The sequence below is a fragment of the Barbatula barbatula genome, assembly GCF_947034865.1.
Source record: "Barbatula barbatula genome assembly, chromosome: 5".
Taxonomy (NCBI): domain Eukaryota; kingdom Metazoa; phylum Chordata; class Actinopteri; order Cypriniformes; family Nemacheilidae; genus Barbatula; species Barbatula barbatula.
Window position 1 is genome coordinate 6390916 of NC_136769.1, and position 21236 is coordinate 6412151.

Below are 21236 nucleotides of genomic sequence, written 5' to 3' on the forward strand. Positions count from 1 at the left end.
GGGGACTGAGACAAAAATACATAGGTTTGAAAAATATTCGGGTATTCAGTTTTGGGGTTATTCTTACATTTTGTGTTTCAATATTAGTTAGGCTATATAGTAGCACTTCTAATAATTGTAATACTTTAGTAAATACAAATTACAGAGGGATCTAAGGTGGGTGTCATCAATTCACACGAATGCTTGTACCTTTTTTACCCGTTATTGTATGCATAATTTATGCTTTATCTTTTCCCTTTTTCAGACGAAGTAATCACTGTGAGGGGTAGGAGTTAAGAGACGCACAAAGATGTGGCGAGCATGGCATTTTCAAAGTGTGATAACACAGTCGGTTGCACACAGCAATCACCTTTGAAGCCACAAAGGTGAAGGTCCCCGATATCCAAATGACAAGCGAATAATGCATTTGTAATTAAAGTGATGATAACAGTGACAAAAGCATGACATTTCGAGAGACATTAACTCAAATGTTTTGAGTTGATCCGAACTGCAATAACTCCCATAAAATGATCAGAACATTGAGAGATGTTTTTCAATTATGCAAACATCATGTTTAAACATATACAGTATATAATCTTATATATTAATTCAGAATTATAAAGAACTGCTCAAATGCATGTTTATTTAATGTTTTTATTTACTTGATTTATGTATTATGAAATACTTTTCAAGAGTAAATTGTATTACCTTATAATATACAAAATACTATTTTAAAAGAACACTAAAGCTCTAAAACTTTGTGGCTTGAAGAGTTTGCTTCCAAAGTGAGTTTTTATTCATTAGATATCATGTTTTATTATGTCATATTTTTATTGTTTTTTATTAAATAAAAAAATGCAGTTTGATTGATATTAATTGGAATGCACAATAAAAAACATATGGAACCAAACTCTTCATAAAATATAAAAATGTGGAAGCTTATAAAATGACAGTAAAGTTAAACAAACATCACGGCAGAAGTCACGACTTAGACACGTCTTTGATTGACACATTCCCGACAAATTATGTTCCATATTTCGCGTTCGCTCCACAGTTCCACCAATGAGCAGACGCAAACGCGAAGCTATTGTATTTGGACCAATCAGACCGCGCGAGGGGGGCGGAACCACCGCGAGTGGGTAGCAACAGTTGCCCGGGTGAGGACGAAGCGCCATAGCCACGGTAGTCGTGGTGACAAGAACCCAGCAACGAGAATCAACAACAACAACCCGATTCATTGAATAAAACGTATTAAATCAAAAGTACCGCTGGAAAAGTCACTCGGGATAAGAGGTGATTTCGCATTTTATATTTCATACCAAGTCACAGTGTGTCGAAAACAGAAGCAGGTGCGAGGGATGATGATATTTTTAGCGTGTACGGTATCTACGTCCGATAACCGTTAATGGTGCGCGGTATCGCTAAGCGATCGAGTCGCGGACGTCTCGCGAGCGATACTCGTTACCGGGCTCACCGAAAGCTGCTCGTTGTTATGACGATATTGTAGATAGGTTGTACAAAATGGCGGGCGTTGTTTGCAATAATACGCGAGTCTCCGTACACATTGCTGGCTGGAAAGCCTCCCCTTTCGTTCGGCTAGCGTTGCTATGGAGCCAGGTGTTGAAAATAAACGCCGTTGGCATAGTTACACCGACGACCACGTTGACAAACCGGCGATTATTGCTGGATAAACCCGGTTGAAACGGACGCGTTTTAGTCTTGACAACCTTATTGAGCGTTTGTTGCCAATGGATGGTCATGTTATAATGTCTCGAAATGACTCCCGTTGGATTCGGCGCTTTGTAGAAGAGACGACAGCCTACGTTGTAACAATGCAAATCGAAGCACAAGGAAATATCGCAATCCATAGGAAAACGAACCGCGGTTTTATTATAGTAAAAGTGAGGTGACTGTGTGTCTTTGCAGACCGAATTTAACTAGATATACCAGTGTTAATTTACTTTAGTGAAACTATAGTACAGTACAAATACAGTCCTGTTGTGTATTGCTACTTTTTGAAAGGTTTTTATTATTGCTGTGTTTTTATTTAGCTGATAAGTTAAGTGTTTTTTCTATTATTCTAAAGGCACCAACAAAATAGATGACTGATATAGAGAAATGCAAATTTGTTATCTTTCTTTTTATTTTGACCTTTTTGTTTCTAGATTTCGCTTTGCGTTCTTGATAATGGTGTGTGTCCTCATTCATTTGCATGCAGTGATCAGGTTTCTGGAAATAAGACACCAAACGCTCTGCCCTGAACTTCCCTTCGCTGCTTGCTTGGGCAACAAGGGTTGTAGACTTTAAGGCTTTTCTTTAACGTTCTTTGTTCCAAATATAAAGTGATATCTAGATGGGTTTCAAAGCAACAACACAAACAAACGTTACTGCACTTTTGTGGCCCAAACGTAACTTCCGGTACATGTCCGCAAAGCAAAGAGTCCCTGTAGTTTATTTCTGAATTGAAGCAAAAGGAATAACAAGTCAATTACATTAGCTAGCATGTTAGCCAGTATTATTTTGGGTTGCCAGTTGAAAAACGGTAGTTGGCTTAACTTGAACGCGACAAAGTTACAAGACCCATTCAACGAATTGTTTATTTAATAGAATGAATGTACAATCAAATTCAACGAATTGTATTTAATACAATTATTATACTGTAAAATATGAATGTAGATGAATATGAATACAAATTGATTAAAATAGAAATAGTTATATTATATTATTAGCCACTTGCCAGACCAATAAACAATGGAATGTAATTTCAGGCAAGGCACTTGCGTCCGATGAAACTGTCTATATTATAATAATTTATAGTATATAATAGCTTTCTTAGTTGTGTTGACACTTGGGGACACATTCAAATTTGGACACAGTCATAATGGATTACAATGGGAGTTAGCGAACACTTCATAAACTACAATATATGTTCTAAAATCAGCTCAGAATATCAAACGTGATCCTCCGACTAGATGGAAGTACAGTTTAAAACAAAAACTTTGAAGTCTGTCTCCATCATATACTTCACAATTCACCATCATATACTATACAATCTGTCAGTGCCAACTGCCCAAAGTGGCTTAGACGTTTGGCAGCTACTGGCCCGGTTTCACAGACACGCTTTAGCTTAAGCCAGGTCTATGCCTTAGTTGAATTAAGATATTTATGTCGCTTTGATAAAAATGCCTTAGAAGAAAACATTACTGGTGTGCATCTCGAGACAAAACAATGGCACTGATATGTTTAAAGATGTTTCTGGGCAAGTTATATTGAGTTAAGACAGGTCACACATTCATTTTAGTCTAGGACTAGCCTTAAACCTTGTCTGTGATACCGGGCCATTGTTTTCTGGCCTGACTGCTAACCAAGCAAAAAGTCAAATACCTCATCACACACAGTTCACATGCTATTAACATGAATGAGACCTCAAATAGTAGACTGTGTGTTATCTTATTTCTCTTTTCTACCTGGTGGATGATACAATAGGTCATAATAAACCCCATAGGCTTGTGTTAAAGGGAACTGAGTCATACCTAGAGACCAGAATATCACAGAGGCTCCAGTTTGAGTTTTATTGTATAGTGAACCTGTGATTTATCTTTCCTCTTTTCATTCAGTCCAATGGCAACTCCAGGGTATGTGAGGGAGCTGCAGCAAACCTCCCAGCCCCAAACCGGTGCTGTGACAACATCGGGGCAGTCTGCCACAGTGACTGCGCCCCCGCAACAATTCCTGGCTGAACTTCAGACGACTGGCCCTTCAGCGGCCCCGCCGGCCGGCCGGACCACACCTCCTCCCGCACAAGCCCAGAAGAGCCAGGCCATAGTCCAGACCCCACCCACCCAAGCTCCGCTCACTCAGACTCAGTATGTCACGGCTGAGATTCAGAGCTCACCTACGCAGTCCAGCAATGCCCAGAATACACCACAGTACATTGTTGTCACGGTCACAGGTGAGGGAAAACGCCAATGACAGAACGGAAATTTTCAATTTTTGGAGTATTTAGTATGTACCTTTTATTCTCTGATGTTCAACAATTGTCTCTCATATTCTCTTTACCTGCAGAGGGATCTCTACATTCCAGTGACTCTGTATCTGACTCCAGTCCTCCATCGGCTGTAGTACAGACTGGCGTTCCCACCCAGGTTGTACAGCAGGTACAGACGGCCCAACAGGTAATAGACTCAATTCACCTGAACAATCCCACCCACACACAGTGTAGTGGTCTCAAGCTTAAACTTAATAAACAGCTTGGGTCTGACTTTTAAAATCTCATACATTTTTAGGCCATGGTTATAAAGAGGATCTTTTACTTTTTGTTATCAAGCCATCCGGAAAAACAGTGAGCAAGAACAGCATTTTCTGTTACCACAGAGGAAACCGCAGCCTTATATAGGTGTGCCAAAGGCCATTTGGTTTGGAATTAAGAAGTTTAACCAACAGTTAAACAATGTTGCTCTTTTTTATAGTTTTCATTTGTTAAATATTTGCAAATAATATCGTTTTTATATAATATAATATATTTATGGTTGAGTAATATAGTGAGTTTGAATATAATGTAAAATACAAAAGACCAGATTTCTTTGAAGGTATTTCCACGCACTCGAGCTGTGTTGGTGTTTAGCATACAGTAAATGTGGGTTTGTTTGAACTGCACCAGTGGCCACTTTATTAAGCTAATCTTTTTTCCCTCGTAATCTACTTCCAGAGGTCAGTGGTTCAGGCCGCAGCCCAGCCAGCGAAAACAGAACCGAGCACGCAGCTGAATGTCACCAGCCTACAATCCGTGCACCTGACACAGGAGGTGAGCTGTCTGTCACATTTCAATATATGTCATTATGAGACTAAATACCCGCACACACTCAGACTGATGCTTATGCTTTTAAGGTTTTAATTGTGTTATGTTTATAACTATGTGATAGTAATGCATGGAAGAAATAATTGACCCAAAACGAAACTTGATCCATTGAAAACATACTCTAACCGATGGGACTGTCAAATTCGACAAAAAGTTGTCCATATAACATGTTGGCTAATAATCGATTTCTAGTCTTTTGAAACAGTCATTTTCTATAGTTTTGTTTTTAGTTTTATTAATATTTTTAATTAATTATGTAAATTTTTGGCAATTTTTCATGTTGCTATATAAGATTAATTTATTTTTATTTTTGGTTTAATTTAGTTTATGTTTATTATCATTTCCGAGCCTTAAACTTATTTCAGTTTATTTCTGAAGCACATTTTGCGATTAGTTTACGTTTTTTTCAAATAATTTTAAGGCCAATATTTTATTCGATAAAAAAAAACACAAATGTTTTCAAAGTTTATGTTAACTATAATAACCTTGTTCTGAAACAATACCATGGCTTTGACCAAGGAACACAATGAAATAAACAGTATCTCACAGAAGTGAGTACACCCCTCACATTTTAGTCAATATTTTATTATATATTTTCATGTGACAACATTGAAGAAATGACAATTTGCTACAATGTATAGTAGTGAGTGTACTGCTTGTATAACAGTGTAAATTTGCTGTCCCCTCAAAATAACTCCACACACAGCCATTGATGTCTTAAGCGCTGGCAACAAAAGTGAGTACACCCCTATGTGAAAATGTCCAAATCGGGCCCAAAGTGTCAATATTTTGTGTGGCCACCGTTCTTTTCCAGCACTGCCTTGACCCTCCTGGGCATGGAGTTCACCAGAGCTTCACAGCTTGCCATCTATGATGACATCACAGAGCTGGTGGATGTTAGAGACCTTGCGCTCCTCCACCTTCTCTTTGAGGATGCCCCACAGATGCTCAATAGGTTTTAGGTCTGGAGACATTCTTGGCCAGTCCATCGCCTTTACCTTCAGCTTCTTTAGCAAGGCAGTGGTCGTCTTGGAGGTGGTTATCATCTTGGAATACTGCCCTCTTCTTCAATATGTCACAGTACATTTTTGGTATCATTCTGGCATGTGCACTCAACTTCTTTGGTCGACCATGCCTGTTCTGAGTGGAACCTGTCCAGTTAAACCGATGTATGGTCTTGGCCACCGTGCTGTAGCTCAGTTTCAGGGTCTTGGCAATCTTCTTATAGGCTAGGCCATCTTTTTGGAGAGCAACAATTCCCTTTTTCAGATCCTCAGAGAGTTCTTTGTCATAAGGTGCCATGTTAAACTTCCAGTGACCAGTATGAGAGAGTGAGAGCGATAACACCAAATTTAACACACCTACTCCCAATTCACACCTGGGACCTTGTAAAACTAGCGAATCACATGACACCGGGGAGGTAAAATGGATAATCCGGCCCTATTGGGGTGTACTCACTTATGTTTCCAGTGGTTTAGGCATTAATGGCTGTACGTTGAGTTATGATATGAGATATAATAAAATATTTACTAAAATGTGAGGGGTGTACTTACTTCTGTGAGATACTGTAGGTAACAAAACATCTCAGCAGCAGCATTCACATTTTATACGTGTTTGATATACATTTTTCTTTTGTATTATGATATTTGAAAGTTACAGTAGAGGAGGAAAGTGTCAGCAAACAACCACCCAAATTGTAATCTTTGGCAAACTTTTTTTGGGTGAACTGTTCCTTTCTCAACTCTGAAATTTGAACTTGATTCTAAAAGCAGACAGACCTCTAACCCTCTGATGGTTACTTGCAGAACCCTTTTCTCAGACAGACAGGAGGTGATGCAGGGAGAGAGAGAGAATTAAAGCAACAGAGACAGATAGAGGTGTGGTTGGAGCATAGGGCAGCAGAAGCACTGCTTGAGAAACGCAGTTTAGTTTACAGCTCAGTTAACAGAGGATTGCTGGATTACGCACCCTCACCATCATGTTTCCCCCCGTCCCTACCGTTCGTCTGTTCACCCGTCAGATTTCCCCTGCCTGTCATGTCACTGGGCTGGGAAACAGATGGATTTACCTACACTGCTATACCTGTGACAGAAGCACAGTCCTTCCTCTATGAGATGTCAACTTCCCACGGTGTAGGTTTTGACTGAGAACTGCACCCAGCTTACAATTTGTATTTGTATTGATGTGATGTTAGATCATTTACCACCCTGAATGTGACTTGAAATGTGTGTAATTGTAAATTCTATTTGCATTACAGGTACAGCAGCAACTCCAACAGGTGCCAGTGCAGCATGTGTATTCTAACCAGGTGCAGTATGTGGAAGGAGGAGACAACAACTACACAACCAGCACAATGTGAGAATAGAAAGAAGTTGAATAAATTCATACTGGGATATAGAAATTGAAGGTCAAAATCTTTTTCTTATTCTCACAGTCGTTCCAGCAGTTTTCCTTACACAGAGAGCCCTCTGTACACGCAGACCACCACCGGACAGTACTACGAGACCACCCCCGCCTCTGAGGCCACGTCGCCCGGCACCCCTCTCACCGTCTCCGTGACCACAGGATCCCCGGGAGTGTCCATGTTCGTGACGGAGGCAGGCCAGATCGTGGCCAATCCCACAGCTGCCGCCGGTGGCGGGGTGACGGCCGTAGTAGCCACTGCTGGGCCGGCGTCTAACGGCTCAGGAGACTCCGGGAGCGAGGCTAACAGCAGCGGTGCAAGTTACGTGATCCAGGGAGGCTACATGCTGGCCGGCGGAGGGAGCGGCAGCAGCGGAAACGGGTACACGCACCCCACCCGCGCCTCTCCGGCCACTGTGAGTATAAACGAAGGCGAGGAGAATAGCGTGCCGTCGGCAGACAAAAAGGTATGACGACAGCAGTGGCGGGACTTAATCGTCACCCATCGTCATGCTCACCAACCCCCCTCCCCACGCTACCCGGAGTATTTCGACGCATGACATCATTGCTCCGTTTCACATGTCAGAGAGCACAGTGAAAGAGCAGCCTGACGCGGTCACAGGGTCTGACGTAAATTGTTATAAATTTCAGTTTTATTCTGTGAACTGTGGAGTTATCAGATTGACTTTTGTAGCATGGTATTTATAACAACACTCGTGCAGTTGACAAGCGTCACTATTATCTGGCTGAATAAATCATCTCGCAGCATTTGATTTACAGGCAGCTTAATGTAGATCGGTTTATAAAACATCAAAGCCAACAAAATGTTTTACTTGGTAGATACTTAGAAATGTATTTTAAAGGATAGGCCATAAGAAATATCTTTGGAAGGTTGGAGACATAACAGCTCTCTTGTGACTTGGGCATAAGATATCACATGAGAAGTTACAGTGTCGTAATATAAAGATTAATTGAAAAAGAAGCATAAATAAAATTAAAAGTTTTGTTGTCAAAATTGAATATATTATAACGTATGTCAAAAAAACGTAAAGACTCAAAGAAACGAATAAAGAAAGAAATTCTTAAAGCACTTAATTTCTCAAAATAAAAAGCTAAATAGTTTTTTTAAATAATTAAACACATACATCATTTCTTTGGCAAAAATACAATTATTTCAATATTGTCAATGCTCATTTGTGAATAAATCTCCCAAGCTCTACAACACATATTGTAAGTTATTTAATATATCATACCTCAATATAATGTTATACCCATAATGGCAACACCCTAGCATTTTAAAAAAGTAGTGTGGATACAAAAACTGTGGTTGTCTTTAACTGTGCTGTCGTGTTCATTGCGGAAAACATACAAATTCAATCATAACCATTTTCATGGTATTCATAAGAGATAGGTGGCCTTGCCAACTCTTTTCATACACAGAAACGGGCTTCAGTTTTTACGGCCCATTCCATAATGAAACTCTGAATTACCGTTCCATCGCATACTCAATGCCACGGCACGCTGAAACATCTGTCAAGAGACACGTTTCATTAAGCTGTCACAATATCCTTATTCTAATGTATAGAAATGGTGAGATACTGACATTTGGTGCAAATTTGAGAACATTGTGAGATACAGTTAACATGAAAATGAAATGTATATATATATATATATATATTGTATATATCAAATCCTGCCCTGGCGTAAATGTAAAATGGATTGTAAATTCTGTTTCATGATGACTTCACCCACAACAGTTTTCATGACTGCATAACTAAAACACACATGCATGCCCAGTGTTCGCATGGGAAAGTACACACACGTAATTGCATCTATACGTTTGTGTAACTTAGGGCATCTATAGCCTGGGCTCTCTGTCTGAGTGTGTATGTGGCTGTGTGTGTTTCTCATCCCGGCAGCTGTCCTCTGGCCCTCAGGTGCAGTGGTTACTGGATAACTATGAGACAGCAGAAGGGGTGAGTTTGCCCCGATCCACACTCTACTGCCACTACCTGTTACACTGTCAGGAGCAAAAGCTGGAACCCGTCAATGCGGCTTCCTTCGGGAAACTCATACGCTCGGTGTTCATGGGGCTGAGGACCAGGCGCCTGGGCACACGGTGAGAGAAACCGTGAGGTCAATCGACAGTATCGGCTGAAAGTAGTGTGTGATTTTAGCAAATCAAATAGGTATTTGTGTCACTTCATATTAAAGCTGCAATTCGTAACTGTTCATTTGTTTAAAAATTACAGTTATTGTCTCATTACCAAATTTTTCAACAGTTTGCTTACAAAATCGTTTATACTTTGGATATTATGGTCATTTTTGGTTTAGATTTGAGCAATTTTGTTGTGATTTTGTGATTTTATTATTTATTTTTTAAACTGCTATAGTTTGATTTATTTTTATTTATTTTTATTTGATTTCAACGGAAATTATTTATTTAGTCTTAGGGAGGTCTTAGATTTATTAGTCTCTTATAGTAGCGTTATAAGTCTGCAAAACCTGCAAATTTATGTTTCAAACAGAGATGGCGATATAGAGACAATATAAACGGATTGCAGCTTTTAACGGGGAATAGAAGAAAATGTTCTAACATCATAAATATGACAATTTTCACATCTAAATGCTTGCGATTTCTTTTATTGTTCATTATTTCACATGACAGTACTCTCTTATAAAGTTGATAAAGTCATTGATAGGAACTGTATTTACAAATGATTCTGAAAATGATTTAATCTTATCATTAAGAACCAGATTTTTCTTTTTAATAATCCAGACAACACTGCCGACCATAACATTTACACTAAATGAACGTATCAATTCCAAGCATGAGTTTCTGAGTCACATGCACGCACACATCATGACTTCATGACCGTGTGGTCCAGGTCACCCAGGTGCACTGAAGCTTTGGTGTGTCTGTTTGTTTGCAGAGGGAATTCTAAATATCACTACTATGGTCTGCGGATCAAAGCGAGCTCGTCCCTGATCCGACTGATGGAAGACCAGCAACACCTGGCCATGAGACAGCAGCCCTTCTCTCAGAAACAGAGGTGGACGAAGCTGTTTTCTCGCGTATCCCGCTTTAGTGTGCCGGTGCTTTTCACAGTCCGACTGATTTTTCAATCTCGTTCTGCATAACCGCAGGTTGAAGCCGGTCCAGAAGGTGGAGGGAATCACAAACGGGATGTCTTCCGGATCCGGGCAGCAGCAACAACAGCAGAGTTCCGGTCTGTCGGACATCAGCACTCAGGTGCAGCAGTACCAACAGTTTCTAGGTGAGTAACAATATCAACACCCGATAAAGCAGCATTTAGAAATACATTTCTTCTTTCGAAAATTGAAATCCACAGGTCTGGTTTTGCCAGAAGCTCAAAACTACAAAACAATGTCTGAAAGAAAGTAAAGTGTTTATTTTACCAAATGGTTTCTGTATCCTCAGATGCTTCTCGAGCTCTCCCAGAGTTCCCTGATATCGACCTCCAGGGTAAAGCATTACCAGAGAGCATTGAGCTAGAACATCTCAAGAGCTTTCAGCTGCTCTACAGAGAACACTGCGAGGTCAAAACTCTTTCTCTGAGTGGTGCTCTTTAATATTATCTTTATTATCTTAATATTGTCTCTTAAGGAATGTGTTTGTCAATGCTTTAAATAAAGACTTTTGTTAATATATGTGTGTCATGTTCCAAACCTTCAGGCCATTCTGGATGTGATGGTCAACCTGCAGTTTCCTCTGGTGGAGACGCTGTGGAAAACATTTTGGAGGTTCAGCGAAAATCAGGCAGGAGACGCAGCGTTAGCTGTGTATGTATGTTTCTTAACTACTGATTCCTTAAGATCTGTCTTATTGTGGCGGACATGATAGAAAAGGGAAGAGATTAAGATTGAGAAGGTGAATATTAGAAAGATCTGCCGTTTTTCACAGGCACGATGAATCGGAGAAGCGACTGCCCAAGTCATGTCTCGTTCTGCTCTGTAAATATGATCCAGTGTTGCGCTGGAGCCGCGACTGCGACAACACGCTGTACCAGGGCCTGGTGGAGATGCTTATCCCCGACGTTCTGAGACCCATTCCCAGTGAGTTCCTCAGCGTTCTTGCATGTCGTTTCATCGATTCGCCCGTTTTCACCTCATCCTTACCATCTCGTGGGCCAAGAGTCAGGTGGCTGGGGGGTCATGATGAACCCCTCCACAGACAGCACATTCAGCTTCATGCGTTTTGTATTAACTTAACGCTTTCCACAGGTGCCTTAACGCAAGCCATCCGAAACTTCGCCAAGAGCCTTGAGAGTTGGCTGACTAATGCCATGATGAACATTCCGGAGGAGATGGTTCGTGTCAAGGTCAGTTACATTTAAGTCATTTATATCTGCTTGTGTGTTCACCATTCACTGTCACTGTGTGGAGAAAAGCAATGAAAGTAAATGGTGACTGAACATGACATTTTTGAGTGAACTGTCCCTTTCACTATCCCTACTCCTACAGTACCGCTATGATTGTTTTTCATAGAGAAGTTTTGTCTATGTACATTGTAAATACACACAGTTCTCTCTTTTCTCATTTAACTGGCCCATCGTCTTGTTCAGGTGACGTCCGCGAGCGCGTTCGCGCAGACCCTGCGGAGGTACACCTCTCTGAATCACCTGGCCCAGGCAGCACGTGCCGTACTGCAAAACACGGCACAAATCAACCAGATGCTCAGCGACCTCAACCGAGTGGATTTCGCCAACGTGCAGGTGTGTGCGACCGGACAAATCAATGAGATGTGAAGATGAATGCTTTCACACGTGAGCTCAACTCGAGTTTTTTTATCTGTCGCCTGTCTGAGAGGAAGTATGCCGTGGGTGGGTGTTTGTGGTTCGTGTAACTGTTTGAGAAAATAAACTCAAGTCAGTTTGGCGTGTTTTATTTGAACTGAAAGTGATTTCAAAGCAGCTAGTCATTTAACAGAGGGTTTTAAAGTAGATTTAGTTTACATTGTATGTATTACAGGGACAGTCCCCTTGTCATGACTGTTGGCTTGGTATCTTTAGATATTAGTGTAGAGCTTAAAACAGCATGACGCACAACTCTCTATTGTTCAGAAGGGCACTACTGATGTACGGTTGAAAAGTTGACTATTTCAAGCACATAGCAATGACCAAGAATAGCATTGTGCTAAGGTTTTGATTTTCTTTCTCTGCAGGAACAGGCCTCTTGGGTTTGCCGATGTGAGGACCGGGTCGTCCAGCGATTGGAGCAGGACTTTAAACTGACCCTCCAGCAGCAGAACTCTCTTGAACAGTGGGCGGCCTGGCTGGATGGTGTGGTCTCACAGGTCTTAAAGCCATACCAGTCGAGCGCAGCCTTTCCTAAAGCAGCTAAACTCTTTCTGCTCAAATGGAGCTTTTACAGGTGAGTGTCACATCACATCATTTATATTTACTTACCTTTATGTCATTCAAAACCTGTACGGCTTACTTTCTTGTACAGAACACAAAGAATGATATTTTGAAAAATGTTGGTTACAAACCAACACAGACCTCATTTACTTCCATTGTATAAACACAAAACCACAAAGGCATTTCTCAAAATATCTTCTTTTGTTTTCCACAGAAAAAAGTCTTATAGCAGATTTGAATTACATGAGAGTGAATAGATAATGACATCATTGTTATTTTGGGGTGAAGTGGTCCTTCAAGGGTGGTTTAGGTAGGCAACACATTAGGTTTTCGAACAGAGCCACTAACACTAGTTTAATAACTCCTGTCTTTCTCACTCTTGTATCTTCAGCTCTATGGTGATAAGAGATCTGACCCTCCGCAGCGCAGCCAGTTTCGGCTCATTTCATCTCATCCGTCTGCTCTATGATGAATACATGTATTATCTGATAGAGCACAGAGTCGCTGAAGCCAAAGGAGAAACGCCTATCGCTGTCATGGGAGAGGTACAAAAACAGTCAAAAAAAACATTTTATAAGCCTCACAGAACCCTGATCCTAACCTCTTTGAGGCGGTTGGGAAATAGTAAGGTATAAGGACAGAAGCCATTCAGGCTCTATAGAAGATCTTCAAGATGCTTGGCTAAACGTCCTACCTATAACTGTGCAAGAGATGAGAATTGGTGCCGTTTTAAAAGCTGAGGGTGATAACCATGTTTCTCTTTGATTTACTGTGCTTCGTACGAACACTACATGCTACTGTTTTTACACAGTACTGTACTTGGATAATCTCAGAGAAGTCAAACTGCTGAGTCAAAACAAAAGTGCGTCACTGTTTTCAAAACAGGACATAACAGAGGAACTGTTGCAAGAAATCAAGTGTGTTCTAAATGTGTTATTTCTCTGTTTTGCTCTCGTTCAAGTTCGCAAGCCTTGGCCGAAGTTTAAACCCACTGGATCCTGATAAAGGTTAGCCCATAAACGATTCCTCCTCTTTTATCTTTTATTTAGCGCTGTTGGTTAAAGGGATAGTTCACCCAAACATACAAAATTCTGAACACAAAGGATGATATTTTGATGAATGTTGGAAAGCGAACAACCCATTGACTTCTAATGTATGGACACAAAGCCAATGCAAGTCAATCGTTGTGCGGTTACCAACATTCTTTTATTTTCTGCAGAAGAAAGAAAGCCATACAGGTTTGAAATGGCAAGATGGCGAGTAAACGTTGACAGAATTAATCTTTTGGGGTGAACTACCACTATAAGGATTTGAGCCAATTCCAAAGTATTTAACTTTGGTACTCATGTATCTTGTTGTGGGTGTTTCAGATGATGAAGAGGAGGAGGAGGAAGACAGCGAGGACGAGTGCCAGGAGTTGTCTTTGCAGTCGGATTGCGGCACCATCGGCGACGAATCTCTGGAACCGCCGGCCAAACTGGCTCGAACCGACCAGAGGGTCCTGTTCAGCACAGGCAGCATGGACAACTGAGAACTTACAATACACACATGCACATTAGACGCAGATACAGATGTACAACGTGCACACACACACATCATTTGTGCACATAAACCAACACTCACATCTGTAAAGTGCTGCAGCCTACACATTTACACATCCCTGAACATTTTCCTGCCCATCAATGTCTCAAATATAAACATTACGCACTGTAACGCACACGTGACTCATAACACAAACACAGTCAACTTACAAAGTTTCATATCGAGAAACAGGGTTGTGTATCGTTCCCCGGCTCTCCCATGACGCACGCGTGTGCTTGATTATCAGTCACACACAAAAAAAAGAGTTTTCCAATTTAAACTTGCGAATACAAAACGGCTGCAGACTCTTTAGTTTTCTTCGTGAAACGTAAGCTCTGATTGGCTGTCTTTTACAGCCTATAAGTATGGGACTGCATCTGAGTAGTGAGAAAAATAATCACCTAGTAGTGTCTGTTTGTGTGTTGATGTATCCTTTCTGCCTTTTCGTGTTGTTTGTGTGGTGGCGAGTGAACATTATCGTTTCAATTGGCTTGGGAAAGTGTGTGGTTTCGTGACTGTGTGTGAAATTGCACCCGTGAAGGACAGTTCTGATTCTCAAGAAGTGTTGATAGTTGTTTTGTCAGTGGTGTTTTCACAACCCTTTTTTCAGTTCTGGATGCCTTTGGCGACTGCCATGTCATTTGCTGTTTATAGCATATTATAGCCCGGCTTTTTTGAAAAACACAAGCCTCTGGGCACGTGCTTTATTTAGGGCTAGTCTATGCATACCTCTGAAAACAGTTTGTCATTAAGCACTATCGTGGTCTTTGGCATTCATGAATAAGCCAGAAAGAAGAGATTCATATCTTCTCATTTCATTTTGAGAATAATTTATGTTACATGGTCTTGTGACGGTTTACTGTCCTATTTTATTTCTTGCACTTTTTCCTTTTGCCATATGTCGTTCTAAGCATACAAGACATTAAATGTTTCCAGCCTTATGTTTTATGGTCACAAAGTGACAATCTGTGTGTACAGTGTCGTCTCACACTGTTTAGTGAATATGTGATGGTTTGCTGTGTATGTGGGATTTTAAGGATAAGATATTTACTAGAACCCTTCAAACACACTGACACGAGCACTGCCCCATGATGTCCCATAAGTAGAAAAATGAATGGAGGATTTCTGTCATAAATGCTCAGCCCTAATGTTGTTGCAATCTTTTATGCATTTATGCTTTAATAGAACAATTCTTGAACCATTTTTGTGCTCCAGACAAAATAAACACCTTACGAGTTTAAAATGACATTAGGATGAGCAACTAACCAAATTTATATTCCTTATATAGTTACGTGAAACATACTTTTATCAACCTTTTGTGTGTTGTTTATGACCACTGGCCTTGTTTGACCCTGTTTAAAGTACTTGCATTCCATCTCGTTCTATATAGATGTAAACTAGGAATAATGCTACTGTATATTTGACGGAATAGTAATCTGTGATGTAGCGCACAAGGTGTTGACTGATCTCAGACCAGCATGTTCTTTTCCCTTCGATTCTCTTGATAGAACCAGAGAAGACATATCACAGAATCCGTAGATCCTCTCTCTTTATGACCATTTTCATAACAAAATGAATTTCTCAGTTTTCACAGTCGTTTCGGTTTCTCGCTCAAGAAGAAAACAATGTGTGGCAGTGTTTGAGTAACCATGAGAGTGGTTGTGCCTTTGAAGTTATCATATGAAATCCAGATGTTTTTAATTTAAAATATGAATAAATTAATGATTTCTATAATTGTGAATGGTTTCGAATATTGAGTTGCTTTTTCAAGGGAACAGACAACAACTGAACTTGGCCATGCAACATCCTGTTCAGAAATGCCAACGTGACAAAGACGCATTTTGTGTTTTCATACGGATGCATTTGAGCTGTTGCGTGCAAAGGTGCTTTCCTGTCAGAGAGTCACGTAACATATTGTGATTTCTGAGAAAACATATCTGCAGAGAACTGAAACGCATATCACAAACAGAACAACGTCATAAATCAAAGATGGGACTTAAGCTATATACTATTTAAACATTTATAGTAGAAAAATGGATGGATGGATGTATAAGGAATGACATATTATTGAAATAACTCATTTTTTGTAGAATTGTTATCGGTTTCAATATAATATTTTCGTGAGATCAGTTACTTGTTACTTATCGTGATTCATGTTCAGACCACAAAGGGCATGTTTTGAAAAGTTTGCAGTCTCGCAAATGGGTGCGTGACGCGTACAGTAATGTGATAACCCCATATGTTTGAATTGATCATTTACATATATAAAGCTTGTCTTGTATGTACATACAAGATACACAAAGAACATGTTTTGTTCGCAATCTCCCAGAGACTTGTTGTTTGAGTTTGCTGGCTTTCTTTTGTTTGTCCATCAGTAGGTTTCCTAGATCAGCTTTTGAGATGCTTCACGCTACGGACAGAAGCCTTTTGCATCTGCTTAAAGAACATCTGGACAGATGGTGAAGATGACAGGACAACACGAGGATGGCCCGAAAGCTATCAAACGATTCTGGTATGGGCTCAAAACTGTGTGAATGTTTTAAAAAGGTTTAGTGTGCTAACCATCGGTTCCATTTCTTTTACCAACATGGAGGTATGTGCACACGTCTCGATCTTAGTGAATATTTACCAGACTGATGTTTGAAGATGCAAACAACGTAGTGATGGATTTAAAAAAGCATGATGTTATTCAATTGTTGCTCGTGATAATATTCAGACAAGATAAATAGAAATACACATGCCAAAATACAGCTAAAGCTATACTGTAGAAACATCAAGAGATCGCTCCAGTTTGGCATTTGTGCATGTTTTGTGTTAATTCCAGTCAATTAAACAAACCTTAGGATTGTCATTTAGTCACATGACAGCTGAAAAAAGACTGTAGGCGTGCAAAGACGCATGAAAGTGATGTAAAAAAATGTGGCTTATACCATAAAATAAACAATTTCAAGTAATCCCAAAACAACTACTTCACTTCTTAACAATGAACTCAAATGTTCTTCAATGAAGCCACACGTCACTCCTCTCTTCATTAGGTTACATCGGCTCCTATTTGCTAGCATCAGATTCAAAGCTCTGCTCTTGGCCTACAAGACCACCGCTGGTTCGGCACCCCATATCTTCACTTGCTAATACAGACTTATGTACCCTCCAGATCTCTGCGCTCTACAAACGTCTTGTGGTGCCATCCCAAAAAGGGAAAAAACACTCATGTACCCTCTGGATCTGTTCCATATATGTGGAACGATCTGCCCGCTGCTAAAAGATCAGCAGGTTCTGTAGCCATCTTTAAGAATCGGCTGAAACACATCTCTTCCGTCAGCACCTGACTGAGTAATGAAGGCTTCTATTTATTTTCTAACCTTTCTATAAAAAACAACAACAACAGAAAAACAACAACTTGGCTATGAGATCAGATTTTACTGTACTTGTTGTCCTTATGTTGTTCCAATTGTTTCTATTGTTTACCTCATTTGTAAGTATCCTGGGATTAAAGCGTCTGCTAAATAACTAAATGTAAATGTCCCAGTGAAAAAACAACGTTTATTGGAAATAGCTTACCAATGTGGATCATTCTCGTCCAAATCCACATCCATCATGTAGTGATAATCCATCTGTTACCTCCTCCCTTCAACTGTCAGTCTCCTCCCAGTTCAATTTCATGTTTTAATACATTGATCAATCAAATTGTAATGAAAAAACAAGCCACACCCATAATTTCCCATTCGAAATTCCGTTTTCATCTGGAAATGCTTCACAATACACGATCGCAGTTTCCGGTTCACGGGGACTTTAACAACTACACTACAATTTTGCAAACGCATAAAAAATGTGTAATTTAAGAGAAATGTAGTCACTAGTTAACAGATTGAAAAATATAATTTTACGTAAACACACCTAGAAAGAGTACACACAGAAAACCTGTAAATACATTTGGAAAGATCTCTAAAAGGGATTTATGCAGATTTGGAACAACTTGAGAATGAATAAACGTTGACAGAATTGTCATTTTTGCGTGAACTGTCCCTTTAAGTTTTCTGCAGCTGCAGGTTTGTACCAAAACACTTTTATGATGACATTAAGAAATGAAGGAATAACATATATTGTAGGTCTTATTTGTATAACTAGATTTTGCTCTACCAGCAAGTTGACCAGATGTCTGCTTTGGCTTATTCCCATATAGCATCATTAGAGGGCAGCATAATACTGCTTTTTGTAACAAAGCAACGCATGCGGATTCCTACAGTAAAGCTATCTAAAGGCACATTTAGGATATTGATAAAGGACCTGTGTAGTTTATTAAAACCGGTTTCATTTCAGTTGGCACTGAAATATAAAGGGCATTTAGGTTAAAAAACAACAAACAGTTTTACTCCGGTTGACAAGTTTAAAGGGATAGTTCACCCCAAAATGATCATTTACCCACCACAAAGTGGTTTTAACGCTGTGTACATTTCGTTGTTATGCGAAACACTAGGACGGACAATTGGAAGAATGTTTGTAATCAAACAGTTTTTGGGCACTATCGACTTCTATATTTCAGACAAAAACTACTATGGGAGTCGACGGTGCCCCAGAACTGTTCAGTTTCCCAAATTCTTCAAAATATCTTCTTTTGTGTTCAACGGACAAGCTATTATCTGACTTCATCTGTAAATGCAAACGCACCAGTGACACACGAGCAACAACAAGGGGGAAAGAAGGAACAGTCAGGCAGTTTTTGGGACGTAAGCTGAGCTACTGTTGTTGTTCAATACTCCGAGACGTCTGGCTATATTCGGAGACTCCCTTGAGATGCCAAATTCGTCCCTTTCCCCCCATTTCCTCATATCTAATAATACCAACCTCTTCGCACGCAGAGGGGAGAACGCATACCGGTGTGTCAGGATTTCAAACGCAAGTGCCAGAACCGTTGGTCGATCTCTACCTCTCCTCTCTTAAATCTCTCTCCTGTTTTTCAGATCGGCCCTTCTAGCGTGTGAAATGGTACGGCCAACTCGTGGAGAGAGAGCATATGTCCATCTATCTCTCTCTCATCCTGACGCGTGTGTCCTCCTCCGCCCGTGGCCACCTGTGAGACTTCCTGTGCTCCTTCTGCTGTTGCTCCTCTATCGTTCAAGCTCATCAGGTGTACCGCTGACGTGCTAACCGCCACAATCACACTGACGTCTGACCACGGCGACTGCGAGTTTGCTAATTAAAATGTGTTCATGGATTGACATCTTTTGTTGGTCATGGCACAGCATTCCCGTTCAAGAAACATCCGAACCTAAACCCTAACCGTAACTTTTCATTTGGATCAGTGGAAAATAATAGTTTGATAAGAATGGCATACAAGCCCAGTGCTACACCTCACGTTGACCTGTGGTACTAGAATAGAACAATGAGATCTGTTTTAGTGACGGACATTATTGCAAATATCTTTTTGTGTGTTTAACTGGACAAAGAAGTTCATACAGGTTTGAAATGACAAGTAAATGCTGAACTATCACTATATCACTATAAGAGTGAGTAAGTGAAGACAGAGTTTTCCTTTTTGTGCGAACTGTTCCTTTAAGTGCCACTTTACTCGATGAATTTATTGTACCTTTTATTATTTAATTAAGTAATAAAAAAAAGAAGATTTATTTTATTATTACAATGAAAGTGAATGGTGACGTTTAACATCTTTTGTGTTCCACGGACGAAAGAAAAGTTGGTTCAGAACATCATGACGTTGAGTAAATAATAAAACATGTTTGTAAATATTTGTAAAAATTATAAAAAATTACAAATAAACGTATTTTTGGTGATTTATCCCTTTGGAAAACCCATATTTGAATGGTCCTGTAAGTTAAACTTTACGGGAGGAATTAATAATATAAAATAATAAAAAGTGCAATGAAGAAATAAAAAAACATCTTTTGTGTTCCACGTTGGTTCAGTGCATCATGACGGTGATTAAATAATGACACAGGTTTGTTATTATAAATAATGAAAAGTAAACTAATTTAGATTATCTTTTAAATAAACACACTTTGGGTGAATTATCCCTTTAAAAGCCCATCTTTGATAAACCAATGCTTGTGTTTCAGACCATTTTAGTCATGTGTGTGTGTTTGTGAGTATTTGCATAATTTAACCGTATACTTTTCTCTATTTGAGAGCCTATACTCATAATATTACTGCATTATTCCAAAACTGGTCCCAACGTGAGATGTAGCATCACCACATCTGAGCTTTATTGCAGCACAGAGAGAGATTACAAATCCCACGACAGCATTTAAATCTCCTCACGGCCTGTTCTCATCGCCTGCTCGCATTAGACTACAGATTTCTCAGCTGTTGGTTGTATTTAACAAACACATTATTGTAAATAAGATTATAAAGTGCCATTTGTAATGCCGAAGCATTTCATTCTCCAGTCTTGCACATTGGACTTCAATGCATAGGAATCCCTGACAATCGTACATGCCATCTGTTAAGAAGAGTTGAGAAAACCGAACAGTGGACGAATAAAGAATCGGGAGGGTGGGTGGTTGAGCGAGAGAGTAAGAGAGAGAGAGTTTGAATAAATCCTTACCACATAATGATTACGGCGCACACGTCCTGCCTCGGATAGGAGTGCAGAAGAAACCAGGATTACAACTACACTAATCTGAGAAGCACAACTGCATGAACATGTAACCCCAGCAAACCATCAGAGGTCGGGGAATGACTGCCACTTTACAGCTTTATTTGATGTAAATAATCAATTATAAAAAAGCACTTTAGTACAGAAAACTACAACCTGAAGCTCAGGGGAAAAGGAAGCAAAAATATCTTCTGGCTGGGACTGCAACTAGAAGCTCCGCCTGCCGGCCCCAGCCACCTGTTCGTACGGGCAGCGTTCACCGGTGCCAGTGTGTGGAAAATCGGTGGCATTTTTTATCGGACGAAGAGTACGTGAGATGGGAAGATGTAAAGAAGGTAACTCAAAAAGGAAACTCCGAAAGAAAGACATGCGGATGTTATTATAAAGGGTTCTTTTTGACATGACAAGTAAGAAAATATCT

General features: G+C 40.0%; 1 protein-coding gene across 4 annotated transcripts; it reads left to right on the forward strand.

The window, feature by feature from the left end:
• The first annotated feature begins 1092 nt into the window (after positions 1-1092).
• rfx1a (regulatory factor X, 1a (influences HLA class II expression)) lies at positions 1093-15941 on the forward strand. 4 transcript variants are annotated; one of them, XM_079455977.1, is made up of 18 exons: positions 1093-1272; positions 3597-3931; positions 4045-4154; positions 4688-4783; positions 7095-7192; positions 7272-7656; positions 9178-9359; positions 10174-10293; positions 10388-10518; positions 10683-10801; positions 10938-11044; positions 11166-11317; positions 11486-11583; positions 11827-11976; positions 12426-12634; positions 13013-13166; positions 13583-13628; positions 13992-15941. In XM_079455977.1, exons 2-18 carry the CDS (start codon positions 3601-3603, stop codon positions 14150-14152), a joined length of 2649 nt encoding a protein of 882 aa, XP_079312103.1. In that variant the 5' UTR covers positions 1093-1272; positions 3597-3600; the 3' UTR covers positions 14153-15941. The 4 variants fall into 4 exon arrangements, with proteins under 4 accessions (XP_079312103.1, XP_079312102.1, XP_079312100.1 ...); XM_079455976.1 differs by having other exon boundaries at positions 1131-1272; positions 9160-9359; XM_079455974.1 differs by having other exon boundaries at positions 1141-1272; positions 9160-9359; positions 11166-11583.
• The last annotated feature ends 5295 nt before the right edge of the window (positions 15942-21236 follow it).

What these genes read in the sequence shown, in the direction of transcription:
- rfx1a (XM_079455974.1), top strand. Translation starts at nt 3,601, where the DNA reads ATGGCAACTCCAGGGTATGTGAGGGAGCTGCAGCAAACCTCCCAGCCC. An exon ending in GGAGACGCAGCGTTAGCTGT is followed by an intron (nt 11,045 to 11,165) that starts GTATGTATGTTT and finishes CGTTTTTCACAG; the next exon opens with GCACGATGAATCGGAGAAGC. An exon ending in AGGAGATGGTTCGTGTCAAG is followed by an intron (nt 11,584 to 11,826) that starts GTCAGTTACATT and finishes CGTCTTGTTCAG; the next exon opens with GTGACGTCCGCGAGCGCGTT.